Raw genomic sequence first — 13,738 nt, forward strand, 5'->3', positions numbered from 1 at the left:
GTGGCACCAGCATCCAGGCCCTGACTCAGCTCCTAGCTCAGTACCAGTGACCAGGCTTCAAAGAAGAGCTCTCACCTCACAGGAACCAAGCCTGGCTCAGCTCCCTCATGATGCCAATGAGCAGGCCAGATTGAACCTCCACAATACCAGCATGCCCCCTCTCTTCCCCCACAGCGCTAGCAACAAAGCTCAAGAGTAGAACAACATGGTACTAGTGACCAAGCCCCTATCAGCCACTGCAGCTCCGTGGACCAGGACCAAGTCCCCGAGAGCTCCAGCAAGCAATCTTGACTATGACTTTGCTCCATAAGGCTCACACAGCCAATCTGCCACCAGCCCAGCTGTGCACCTGGCACTATGGCTCACCCAGGTCTTGCAGACTACAGCTCTTGGATCAAGGAAAGAATCCATGTGAACAGACTCTTTTTTCTTTAATTAATAAGTCTTCTCTTTTTTATTTCTCCTCCTCAAAATCCTATTCTTAGATTTGTCTGTTTTTCTTTCATATGAACTTTTCCTTTTCTATATTTTTCTCTGTCTGTTATTCCTCTCTCTTTTATTTCTTTATTCTTCCTTCTCCTTTCTTGTTTATTTTGCTTTGCAGTTTTTGTTATTCTTTTCCAGCATCACCTGACAGAGTCAGTTCCCCCTAAAGGACAGAGCAGCCCTTCCAGCCAGCACTAACAGCTACACCACTAAAGTTGATTGCAGTCCAGCTTTTTAAAGAAGAAGAAGAAAGAAGGAAAAATAAATAAAACATTGGGACAACAACCATATTCAAAGGAATGTTCTGAAGAAAAGACCCTAGAACTACCAGAAATTGATTCCATAAGAATGAAGTTTAGGGACTCTCAACAGGTGGAGGAAAGTTTGAGAGAACAATGGGAAGAATGGGAAACTAGAAATACAACCCCAGAATGGTTTTGCAGAGGATAGATAATAAGATAGCGAAATTTGACAACAGAGCAAAAGAGCAGAGTAACAAAATTGAAGAAATGGAAAATTAGTGATCTTGAAGAAAATGCCCTCAAATTGGTCAATAAGAGAAATAATTACAAACAAAGCAAAGGGATCTGAAGGAACCTTAAGAATTATGTGGGACATTATCATGATGAGTAACATACATCTCATTGGGGTTTTGGAGCAAAAAAACCCAAAGACTATCTCCAGAGGAAATAGTACAAGAAATCATGGATGCAAATTTCCTTAATACCTTAAAAAAGGAGAATGACAGTCCAAAAGGCTAAAAGTACCTACCCCAAACATGTTAGACCCCAAAAGAAAAACATTGTGATATATTATAGTCAGACTCTGCAATTTCAAGGGAAAGGAGAGAATCCTGAGAGCAGGTAGGGGGAAAAGAACCTACAAAGAAAACGAATAAAAATAAGCTCAACTTATCTGCAGAAACTATACAAGCAACAACACGATGAATGACATAAGTAAAATTCTCGGGGGGTGGGGGGGGTGGGGGGGACACCCTGGGGAACACCTTGCCAATCAATAATATTATACTCAGCAAAACTACTCCTCAAATATGAGGGAGAAATAAAGGTACTTCAAGAAAAGAAGAAATTAAAGGTTTGTAAGAACAAGACGAGCATTACAAAAAATACATCAGAGGGAACACTTTGGACAGAAATCAACAGCATCAACAGACAAAGCTATAAATTAACATACAAGACAATACCATCCAGAAATCAGCACATTGAAAGCATTATTCAAAACAGCACAGAAACATAAGAAATACAAAGAAATGAACAAAACCACTCACACATGCACACACACAAACAGCAAAATGGTAACAACAAACACAGATATATCAATAATGACTCTGAATGTCAATCAATTAACTGCACCATGCAGGAGACAGAGATTAGCAGATTGGGTTAGATACCAATACTCATCTGTATGCAGACTGCAAGAATCACACCTTAGACACACAGACAAAAATTGATTGAAGATCAAAGAATGGAGAAAATGTTACCAAGCTAATGGCAGCCAAAAGAAGAAGCATAAATGGCCATGTTACTCTCTGATAAAATAGACTCCTAGATAGAAAACATCATGAGAGTTAAAATGAAGGACACTGCATAATAATTAAAGGAGTTATCTCATAATAAACATAAACAACCAATGAAAAACCCTCAAAATACATTAAACAAATTTTTGAAGAGAGAAATAGACAATAGGGCAATAAAAGCAATACTTCAATACTCCATCATGAAGAAAGTTCATCAGCAGGAAAAAATCTATAAAGAAACAGAACTAAATAACTCTATTAACCTGCTCAAACTCCTGGACATATATAGAGCATTCCGTCCAACATCAACACAGTATACATTCTTGTCTAGTGCACATGGAACATCATCTAGACTAGACCATATGTTAGGTCACAAAGCAAGATTTAATAAATATAAAATCCTGAGGTTCAACACTGTTTTTTGACAACGATACTATAAAACTAGAAATAATAGAAGAAACAAGGGCAAAAGATCAAATTCATGGAAACTGAACACTACTTAAAATGACTGGGTAACAGATGAAGTAAAAGATGATTTTTCTTAAATCCTTAAAACAAATGAGAGCAAAACACAGCCTACCCAAATCTTTGGGACACAGCAAAAGCAGTCACCAGAGGGCAATGTATAATAACCACACACGCATGAAAAAAGAGGAGCAAACCAAAATAAACACCATAACCCAGCATCTTCAACAGACAGAATATGGTCAACAAAATAAACCTTCAACAACCTTCAGGAGAAAAGAAATCATAAAGATTAGAGAGCAAATAAATGAAGTGGAAAATTGGACAAAATCAATGAGACATGAAGTTGATTGAATGATTTAACATAATTAATGAGTGGCAAATTTAACAAAGGAAAAGGAAGAGAAGATGCAAAAAGGTAGAATTAGAGACGAAAAGGTGACATCACAAGAGAAGCAAGTGCAATAAAAAGCATAATAACACATTACTGAAAAAGACCATGCTCCAACAAATTTTAAAACCTAGATAAAATTGGAACATTTCTAGAACCCTACATCTACCCAAATTAATGCAGAGTGGGGTAGAAAAACCTCAAAAAACCCATAACAAAAGAAGAAATAGAGCAGATCATTTAAAAACTCCAAATCAAAAAAAATGTCCTAGATCAGATAGCTTCACTAGGGAATTCTAACAAGTATTCGGAGAAGAGCTGACACCAATTCTATACACACGCTTCCAGAGTATATAAAAAGACTGCATAGCCCCAACTCATTGGATGAAGCACACATAACCCAGATGCAAAGCCAGGCAAAGAGCCCACAAGGATACAAACTACAGACCAATATCCTCATGAACTTAGATGCAAAAAATTCTCAACAAAAGGCTGGCTGAGAGCATCAACCAATATAATAATAATAACACACTATCAAGTGGGGTGTGTACCAGGTATGCAAGGATGACTGAACATCAGTTAAGTAATTAATGTAATCCACCAAACAAAAGAAAAATAGACCACATGATTATATCAATTGGTGCAGAAAAGGCATTTGACAATATCCAGCACTCACTCCTGATAAAAACATTAGCAAAATAGGAATACACAGGAAATTTCTCAGCACAATACATGCAATGTATGAAAAAAAACAGTGGCCAATACGGCAGGGACAAACTGATTCCCTTTCGAACAGAATCAGACAACAAAGCTCCTGTCACCTGCCTTCCTCAACATTCTGCCGGAAGACCGCCAGAAGGTGAGACAACAAAAAGAAATCAAAGACAATTGAGCAAAGAAGAAGTGAAATTCTCACTGTTTGCATATGATATTATTTTATATGTAGTAAAAAAAACAAAGCCAAAAAAATGGAAAGAATAAAAAATTCTGACAATATGGCAGGATAGAAGATCAACACCTGCCAAAAAAATCAATACGATTTCTGTATACTGAGGAGAGTTCTGAAATTGAAATCAAGAAACAATACCATTTACAATACTCACGCAAAAGATTAAATACTTATGTACAAAGAAAACTACAGAACAGTATTACAGGAAACCAGAGACCTATATAAATGGAATAATATTCCATGTTCATATATAAATGAATGGAAAATCAATACTACCCAAAAGCAATCTATAACTATGGTGCTGCTCTAAATCCCAACTTCATTCTTTAAAAAAATAATTCCTAACTTTATGTGCATAGGGGTGAGACTCAGGATAAACATAGAAGTTCTTAGAAAGACAAGAAAAGTCAGAGGCCTCTCAATGTCAAAAACGATTACAGAGTTATAGTAGTCAAAGCAGCCTAGTATTGGTAGAATGGTAGATACATAGACAATGGGAGAGGAAAGAAAGCCCAGAAATAAGTTCCTCACCCTAAAGAAAACTGGTCTTTGAAAAAGGGCTGGAACATTAAATGGGGAAAAGACTGGCTTTTCAAAAAATAGTGCTGGCAAAATTGAATCTCCATCTTCAGAAGAAGAAAAGTGAACCCATACCTCACCCCAAGTACAAAAAACGAACTCAAGTTGAATCAAAGGCCTAAATGTAAATCCTAGAGCTACAAAGATCATCAGTGAGAAAGAAGGCACGTTTAAGGACGCTATTACAGGACATAGACACACTGTCTTAGATAACCAAAGAAGCACACATAGAAGGTAATGGATGGCTGGGACCACTGAAAAATAAGACACGTAGTTCATGGAGTAAATCCACCACACAAGGCCTCTTTAGGGTGTTGAAAAGCAAAGCGGTTACTTTGAGGACTAAGGCCTGCTACAAACCATCATTGCATCTTGAACTGTTTCATGCGTGTGAAAACTGGACATTGAATACGGAAGATTGAGGGAAAATGGATGCATTTGAACTCTGGTATTAGAAAAGAATATTGAAAGTGCCATCGACTGCCAAAGAACAACAAGATCTGTCTTGGAAGAAGTATAGCACTGATGCGCCCTAAAGGGAAGGATGGCAAAACTGTCTCACATACTTTGGACATGTTGTCAGGAGAGACCAGTCCCTGGAGAAGGACATCATGCTTGGTAAAGTGGAGGGGCAGTGACAGAGAAGGCTCTCAGCGAGATTAATTGACACAGTGGCTGAAAGCTTTCAATGAGATCCATTGACACGGTGCGGAAGGGAGGGGAAAATGAGCTGGTACCAAGGGCTCAAGTAGAAAGAAAATGTTTTGAACAGGATATTGGCAACATGTGTACAAATGTGCTTGACACAATGTATGGATTGCTATAAGAGCTGAAGGAACTGCCAACAAAATGATTTTTTTTTAATGAAAAGGCAAAGGGCTGGGCAGACATACAGTGCCGTTTGTGTGAAAGTCTGATTATGTATAACTAAACATGTGTATTTCGTGTCTGGGGGAAAAAAAGGATCATTTGACACAATGGCTGACGGTTCTCAATGAGATTGATTGACACAATGGCTGCAACAATGGACTCCAACATAGGAACCACCGTGAGGACGGCTCAGGCTCAGGTGGTGTTTCCTTGTTGTTCACGGGGGCTCTCTCTACGGCACCTAACAACAGCGTGTGCACCAAAAAGCTTCATCTAAGGAGTTCAAAGAGAAACATTCAGCAACGGACACAATGGACAAAGAACTAATCTCGAAAACATATAGAAAACTGCAGTATCTCACTAAGGGAAAAAACAACAATGAATAATCCATTCACAATGTGGACAAAGGACATGAGACAAATCACTGGAAATAACATGCAAATGGCTAACAAAACACGTGGGGGGAAAAGCTCATGATCATTGGCCATCCAGGAGATGCAAATCAAAACAACTGTGAGATATTATCTTAAACCAACAATGACAGCCCAATTCAAAAAAATCAGAAAACAGCAAGTGTAAATGTGACAGATAGTGAGGAGGGATTGGTATGCTAATATACCATAAGTGGGTCTGAAAATATGTATAATCATTGTGGAATGCTACCACAAACAACTGGGAATGAAAATCCCATCTGATCCAGCAATATCCCTGCTGAGTTTATACCCTAAAGAAGAAGAGTAGCACGGATAAACACAGGCTCCCATGTTCATCACAGCACTGTTCACAATAGCAAGAAGCTGAAAGCAACCCAAAAGTCCACCGGTAGATAAATAGCTAAAGGTACAAACACACAACAGATAACTGCGCATCACTGAAAAAGTAAGACTGGAATGACGAAGAACCTCATGGCACGGATGGATCTGCAGAACATTAAGCTGAGTGAAGTTACCGTAGTCGACACAAAAGAACAAATATTGCATAAGATCAGCACTGTGTGGATAAAAACCAAAACAAAAACTGGCATGCCAAAAGAAGTCGGGCAAGGGTGGGAAGATGGATTAGAAGTTTGACAAGTTTGGATTTGGGTGTGAAGGAAGACAGAAGTCCATAAGACAAAACAAACTTCAGGAGATGGGGGGCAGGGGGCAGGACAGAATATGGGGATGGGGGTTGATGAGTGGTTTGAACGGATGATTTCAAACCTGATTCCCCGCTTTATTCAAATAAAAAACACTTTAATACAAGCAAAAAGAAACCAAGGGAACTGATCAAATTTTTTAAAAAATGATACATTATCTGAAAGCAGCTATTAGGAAGATAGAAAAGTCCCTCGGTGTCATACATAAAAATGGATTGTGAGGGAAATGGGGTAAGTTAAGGGATATCCCTAACTTCTTGCAGTTTTCTATATGTTTTAGAGATTAGTTCCTTGTCCATTGTTCATGGGGGCTCTATCTACGGCACGTGATAACAACATGTGTACCAAAAAGCTTCATCTAAAGAGTTCAAAGAGAAATATTCAGCAGTGGACAGTCTGTGTCCTTCCACAATAGACACACGTAATTTGCCATACTCTATGGGCTTATCATTGGATGCTAACCATAAGGTCAGCAGTTCAAATCCAGCAGCCTCTCCTCAGGAGAGAGATGAAGCTGTCTGCTCCCCCAAGGATATACAGTCTCAGATCCTATACAGGGCTACTATAAGTGTGAAGTCACCCAAAGGCAGTTCATTGCTTATGTGCCCTCTGACCCAAAGGAAGGGCAGACCGCGGGCAACCTTCACAAGGCCCTCTGCAGTCTCACATTCCCTGCTAGCCACATCATACCGTGACTTTTTAGCAGTGCCACAAAACTCCTTGAATGGAATTTAAAATACAAAACTGTTCAGTCTGAAATTAATAATGAATAACTTCCCCTAAATGCAAAGGTCTGCAGAGAACCAGTCCCACCCATTTTGCGTGGGGGTGGGAAACAGCCTGGAAGTTTTCAGACAAAGTTTCTATTCATCTGCAGCTTTACTGTAGGTATACTGACTATTTCAGATTTATCTTAGCGGGTGGAATATATTGACAACTAATTGTACCATTGAGAATAATGAAATTCTATCATCTTTAGGTATTTAGCATAATAAAGCAAATGTGAGTGTGGAGGTGGGATGTGTGGGAGTGTATTTATCTACCAACAGTTTTAGAATTTGATTCTTCCAACCCAAATGATATGACTTGATCCATAGACTATGACTGTCAGTTTGATCCGTCTATCACTAGAGCTTCACAAGTGTGTAGGCTGTTTCCCTTTAGATGCGTTCCTCATCTAAAATGAAAGAAAAAGCACTGTGGGTTATCCCGTGAACATTGCAATTCAATTGTAATGTAGAAAAATTCAAGTGTACTTGCCAGAGAGCCAACAACCTACGGATCACTACCTTATTCTCGATTCCATAAGACATCTTCCTTACTATAATTTAGAGTCATAGAGAAAGATAAATGGTATAGGTTTCCTTATTTCTTACCGTTATTCCAGTTTATAAAACTTTTAATTACTTAACAGGCGGAATATCCCAGACTCTTTATTAAGGGCTACTATTTTCCTGTCTAGTTCTTCCTTTAGGATAAATAGGTATGTTGTTTTCTTTAAGATAATCAGCTGGTCATTTTATATCGCTTTATAGTTTGGGTTATTCTAGGTTTACGAGAGGCGCTACTCCATACGAAGTTAGTGAAATGTGAAGAGTCACCTGGTCACGTTTCTCTCAAATTTATAGCTTTTAAGAAGGGTCCAACCCCGCCATTGCTCCTGGCTGTGGGGAAGAGCCTCATAGTATGAAGAGCCCAGGTTCTGGGAAATTCTTATGTAGAATTCTGACTCTGGTTTGCCCTCATTGTGACATTGGATAGATTATTGAACTTTTCTGGCCCACAAGTTTCTCCGTCTTTGAAAACCTATGGGGTTGTTGTAAGGATTAAATGAGCTAATACATATTTTAGGTTAAGCCATATAAAATTACTGTTTTTGTTGGTCCAAATTCATTCATTCCCATATTATACTCAGTGGCCTTGGAGCAAGCTTCTCACAAGCCTAGATTAATAAAAACTGAAAAGTGATATTAAATAACCAACTCATTATCTTAAAGAAAAAAAATCAACTGCTGTTCCTCAAAATCAGAGGTGCCCAAACTTGGCCTACCACCCCTTTTCAGGACAAAAAATGGCCTCCTGACAGTTAAATACTTTTGTACTATAGTCCATACTCCAGGATAAAGGGTAGCAGATAACTGCTTTAGCAAGCCTCTCCCCACGCCCCCACGCCCCGCCCCACTGGGTCATTCCAGCACCCCTAGGGGGCAGTATTACCCCTTTGGGAAACATTACAGTGAACTAAACTTTATTCAAGTTTATTCAGTTCAAATTCAGTGTCCACATTCATCTATAAAAAAGAGAACCACACCACAGAACAATCTCCTAAATTAACCATAACTGTCTTCCAACTAAAATAAAAGATATTAATTAACAGCCATTGATCTTCGCTACTTAAAATTAAAACTATCATTGTCACAAAAATAATTACTTTTGGTTCATCTGTGCTTCATAATAATATTAAGGCACTAAAGAATCTCTTTTCTGCAGAAGGAGAGTTAAATGGTAAGTATGCCATTCGATTACTCAATTACTCAAAGTAGCCTCCTCAGCTTTAAAGACTAGTGACCGTCATCTGATAAGTTAATACTTTCCCCAAAGAGCAATATTTCCATGCAAGAATGTAAGACTAGCCTCAATCCGTGTTATGTCACTTCCAGAAACAGTTGTTTTAGGAAATAGTAACTGAAAATCTTTAATAGAAGTTAGTTTACAAATTATGAACTGATGTTATGTAAGGACAATTAAGAATTGTTTAAGACCATTCTTGATTTATGAACAGCTTGTAAAAGAGAAAGGCTCTTTATAGACTTGAAAGGACAATAAACCCCGTCTGAGGAGTCCTGGTGTGTAGTGGTTACTCACTGGGCTGCTACCCGCAAGGTCAGCAATTTGAAACCACCAATCACTGACTCTCCAGGAGAAAGAGGAGACTTCCCACTCACATTAAAGGAGTGACCCTCTCGGAAACCCACGCTTAAAAGTTACTCTCTCGTAGAGTCACTATGAGCACACATTGACTCTATGGCAGTGAGATATTCCCAATGTAACATAAGAAGCACTTCTGATAGTAATCTGAGCAGCTTCAACAAGTTCGAGGAAATAACCCATTATCCTTAAATGCACATTTCCACCGATTGTTTGAGTCCCCTCATACATTCTCACTTCCTTTGGTTGCCTGTTTTTGGACAGGCATCATTGCAAGGTTGCCTGTGATTCTGCTTCTTTCTATGGATTGAGGGAAATTATTCCAGCCTTCAAAAAACAAATATTTAAAAGTTTGATTACTTTACAATAATTTTGTTGCTTATCTTTTAATTCAAAATTGTCCTTCCATAAATATTAAATGAATGCTTTAGGCATTGTGCTGAATATTAATGGAAAGAATAGTAAGAGAAGATGTAATTCCTGACCATCAAAGCCAACCCTGGGAGGAGAAAGAAGTGTGTTTGGAGTAGGGTGAGATATGCTCCAGGGGAAGGTCCAGAGGCAAAGCACATAGCTTAGTGAAGGAGTGGGGTCTCCATATAGCAATAGGAGGCTGCATGAGGATAAGGCTGTCCTCCTCATGTTGATACCGGACACATTTGAAGTGAAGGATTATGTCTACAGAGTCCTTTTCAGCTGTGGAGAGGCGGGCAAAGGGCAAAGATAAGAGTGTGTGAACGCTGTACAAAGGAATTTGCACTATCGATATAAAAAGTTTGCTGAGCCAATGAGGATTTTAGAGAACTTCACCAAATGCACTCAAAACACAATCACTCTGACTGCACTGCAGAGACTGGATTAGGCCAAATCCAGGCAAGAGATGGACTTCTAGGCACCAGGTAGCTGTTCATGTAATTTAAGCAGCTGTGTTGGGGAGCCTGAATTCAGGGTTAACAGTGGGGCTAGAAAGACCCTAAAAAAGATTTGGTGGTAGAGAACATATGTATTTTTCTGTTTTGTATGTTATTATTATACTGCTCCAATGTGTGCAAATAAACACTTTCCAGCTACTTGGCATTTGATTAAAAGGGACAAAATTCAAATGTCATTAAGAATAGGTCATTGCATTTTAACCCTGGAATTGCCTTCTTCGCTCCATGTGCCACATGTAACAAATGGTTTGGTTGCCAGGGGTTCTCATCATAAAGGTCTGTAGTCTTCAGTTCTATCTTATTTCTAATGAACATATTGCATCTTCTGTTAAAGCACAACAGATATCAAGATCTTGAATAACTTTTCAAAACTTAACTTCCCAGATTTTCCTTAACTTCTCATCCATGTGTTTTCAATTCCTTTTAGACTTTCTTTGATGCTGTTTGTATGGACCTTTCCCCATCTCTACTTATTTTGGCTTCTATCTTTCTGGAACTTTTTCTTTCAGGATTTGGGGGTACTTTCATGGCCCCTTCTCCATCACCAGTGACTCCAGCTCAGAATAACCTGCTACAACCCAATTTTGAAGCAGCTTTTGGGGCAACGCCTTCAACTTCCAGCAGCAGCTCATTTGATCCATCAGGTGAGGCAGTAATAGTCAAACAACCTTTCTATTTGTTTTGATAAATAAAATGCCTCATTGCAAGTTAGTAAGGGATCATGAAATTTACAACAAGCAAATGTGGAATGGTCTCCTAATTTAAAATATATCTATACGTATCTTTTTCATTCTGTAACTAGAATAAATCTTGGTTGGTTTTTTTTTGTTTTGTTTTTTTGGTAGCTTTAAGAGTAGCCTGCAATCCCTTTCAGCGTTTCTATTAATTTTTAGCAGAAATCTAACTTAACATGCACACCATTTGTTTGCATGAGCTTAACATGCACGCAATTTAGTGATGGTTAAGGGAAAACACCTACTTTGTACTAAATCTTTTTAGAGTATCTGAATGCGTGGACACTCCCCTTGCTCTTGCTTATGCCCCTCTGAAGCTTGCATGGCCCTCGGTTTTATAAAGTTGAGACACAAACAGTATTCTTTGCCTGCCTTTAACCTTTCATCACTGCTGTCATTTTGTTTGTATTCTCTTCCATTCTACTCTTCCCATGCTGGCTCCTTACTACAAATTTTCAATTGGTGAGTTTTTGGCAATTAAATGTGTTTCAGAAACACCCTAAATATATCCCCTGCCTGACAGTTTGGTTGCTTCTATTGCCAGCGCCTCGTTGAATGCTGTCCTTTTTCAATTTAGAATTATTGTATGGTAGCATTTATAGTATGTATATGTAGTGTTTAAGATGATGTTTAATAACACAAAACCTGATTTGAAAAATTAAGATATTAATAGTGTCTTATTTTAATCATGTGAGTCTGCATTTTTTACTGGTCTTGCTGTATTCTAGGAACTAGACATTCCCAAGTGGTGATTTTTCATGTGATAATTAATAACTATCAACAATGCCACAGGATTCCTACACATAAAATAATGCTCACTTTAACTATGCCCTTAAAGGTAGAACCAAAGTGATTTACTGTAATGAAACAAAACAAAAAGCATCAAAATTCTTTCTTATAAAATATGGCCCACTGCTTTTCAGACACTCACTCCTAGGTGCTTCCCACTAGACCAATTTTTATAATGATTTGAATTTCATAGCAAACTAAGAGAATTGGTCTTTTTTTCTCATGAAAAAATAAGTATTTTAACAGCGCAAATTATTAGATTCTGCCATAAATCACCACTATTTGACCCAAAAGAACTTTAGTGGTTGTAAAAGTAACAATGGCTACCATTTGTTGAGTGCCTGTACCGGATAAGCATGATAATGACGAGATGGCATGTATTATCTAATGTAGCTTCACAGCAAAGTCATGTGCATTAGTGGGGCTCTCCCCATTTGCAAGTGAGAGTAATTTATCAAAGTCGGTGAGGCTAATGGCCTAATCTGAGCCCACTTCTGACTCCGAAGTCTGCTCTTTTCTGTACATCACCCAGAACTTTCGTTCATCTTTGTCCATGGTCATTAGTATTTCCATACCCTGCGGGTAAACATATGTAGACATTAGACATGTCCTTCTTTAGTTCTGTAGTTGTGGAAAGTGTGAACTCCATGCCTTCTCTTGTGATGTCATATATTCATTTGTGTCCGTAATTTTTCAGAAGACAAGTTAACATTCATTTTGCCTGTAGGCTTTGGTTTCTCAATTGTTCTGAATTGGGTCTGTTTGATTTCCAGTGTTTGACGGCCTAGGTGATCTTCTGATGCCAACTATGGTACCCGCCGGGCAGCCTGCGCCTGTGTCAGTGCTACCGCCCAGTCCCGCAATGGCTGCAAGCAAAGCCCTGGGGAGTGATCTTGATTCGTCTCTTGCCAGCTTAGTAGGCAGTGAGTAATGGAGTTGTCATTAACTAAAATATATGAATGGTTTCTGCATCCTTTGGTATGTTTTATTTCCAGATTTGGAAATAGGTTCTCTGACTAAGTGTATCAAGAAGAGGTCAGAGAAATTCCTTGGAAGATAAATAGTCTCTGTACCATTGTCTACCACTAAGGCCATTTTTAATCTAAATGACCAACGGTTAAATTAGGGAGCACATACAAATGTAAACTATTGTGTAATATGTGTAATAAGTACTTCATTTTAAATCTTCATTTGGAAGTAAGAACAGAGAATGACATATTTTGCTTACTTTTTCCAGTTAGCATCCAATGGCTACCAGTTGAGCATTCAAGTGGGTTTCAGTCATTCACTCAGCAAATGTTTATCTAGTGCCATGTGTTGTTCCAGCTCCAGAGACAAATCAGTGAACAAACAGAAACCTCGTTTCTTATGAAGCTAGGAAGGGCACACGCAAACCTAAAACTCAATGAATAACATTTGTAATGCACTGTATCATGAGTGCCATGTCCTGAGGAGGAAGTAGATCAGGAAAATGTGCCTTGGGGTCCTGACAAGTGGGAGCTAGAGTAAGTATCGCCGAGGAGATAAGGGGGTAAAGAGAAATGAGTGAAGCGTGTGGATATCAGAGGGAAAATCTTGGCTATCCAAAAGGCACTGGGGCAGTAGATTGCTTGGCGTGTCCAAGAAATAAAAAATGAACTAGTGACTGAAGCTGAATAAGTACTGTATGTACTCGAGTATAAGCCGACCCAAATATCAACCAAGGCACCTAATTTTGCCACAGAAACTGCATAGAAAATGTGCTAAAAACTTGGCTTATACATGAGTATGTATGGTAATTGAGGGCATTCTAGGAGATATGGGCAGAGGGTTATGGCACACAATTGCAATGTAGGAGCATGTAGGGTTTCTTATACATTTGTCTTTGCTTTTAACTCCGAATTTGATTTTCTGCTATAGAGAATGGGTTTGGCGTTCAGATATTTTTCATTTTATTCAAG

General features: G+C 38.6%; 1 protein-coding gene across 11 annotated transcripts in view; it reads left to right on the forward strand.

Annotated features, from left to right (window-relative positions):
• Positions 1-13,738, forward strand: part of SNAP91 (synaptosome associated protein 91) — a 151,839-nt gene that overhangs the window by 108,295 nt on the left and 29,806 nt on the right. For 9 of the 11 annotated variants that reach the window (XR_006680502.1, XR_006680500.1, XR_006680504.1 and 6 more), the window contains 2 exons: positions 10,785-10,919; positions 12,572-12,721. Coding sequence is in view for 2 of the 11 variants with exons in the window: in XM_045294676.1 (XP_045150611.1) it covers positions 10,785-10,919; positions 12,572-12,721 (285 nt within the window). In the remaining 9 variants the exon portion in view is untranslated. The remainder of the gene's footprint in view (positions 1-10,784; positions 10,920-12,571; positions 12,722-13,738) is intronic. The other 2 variants (XR_006680503.1, XR_006680501.1) reach the window with 1 other exon arrangement.

Source organism: Echinops telfairi, unplaced genomic scaffold, assembly GCF_000313985.2.
Source record: "Echinops telfairi isolate 266 unplaced genomic scaffold, ASM31398v2 ScPeMD7_3533;HRSCAF=4204_0, whole genome shotgun sequence".
NCBI classification, from domain to species: Eukaryota; Metazoa; Chordata; class Mammalia; order Afrosoricida; family Tenrecidae; genus Echinops; species Echinops telfairi.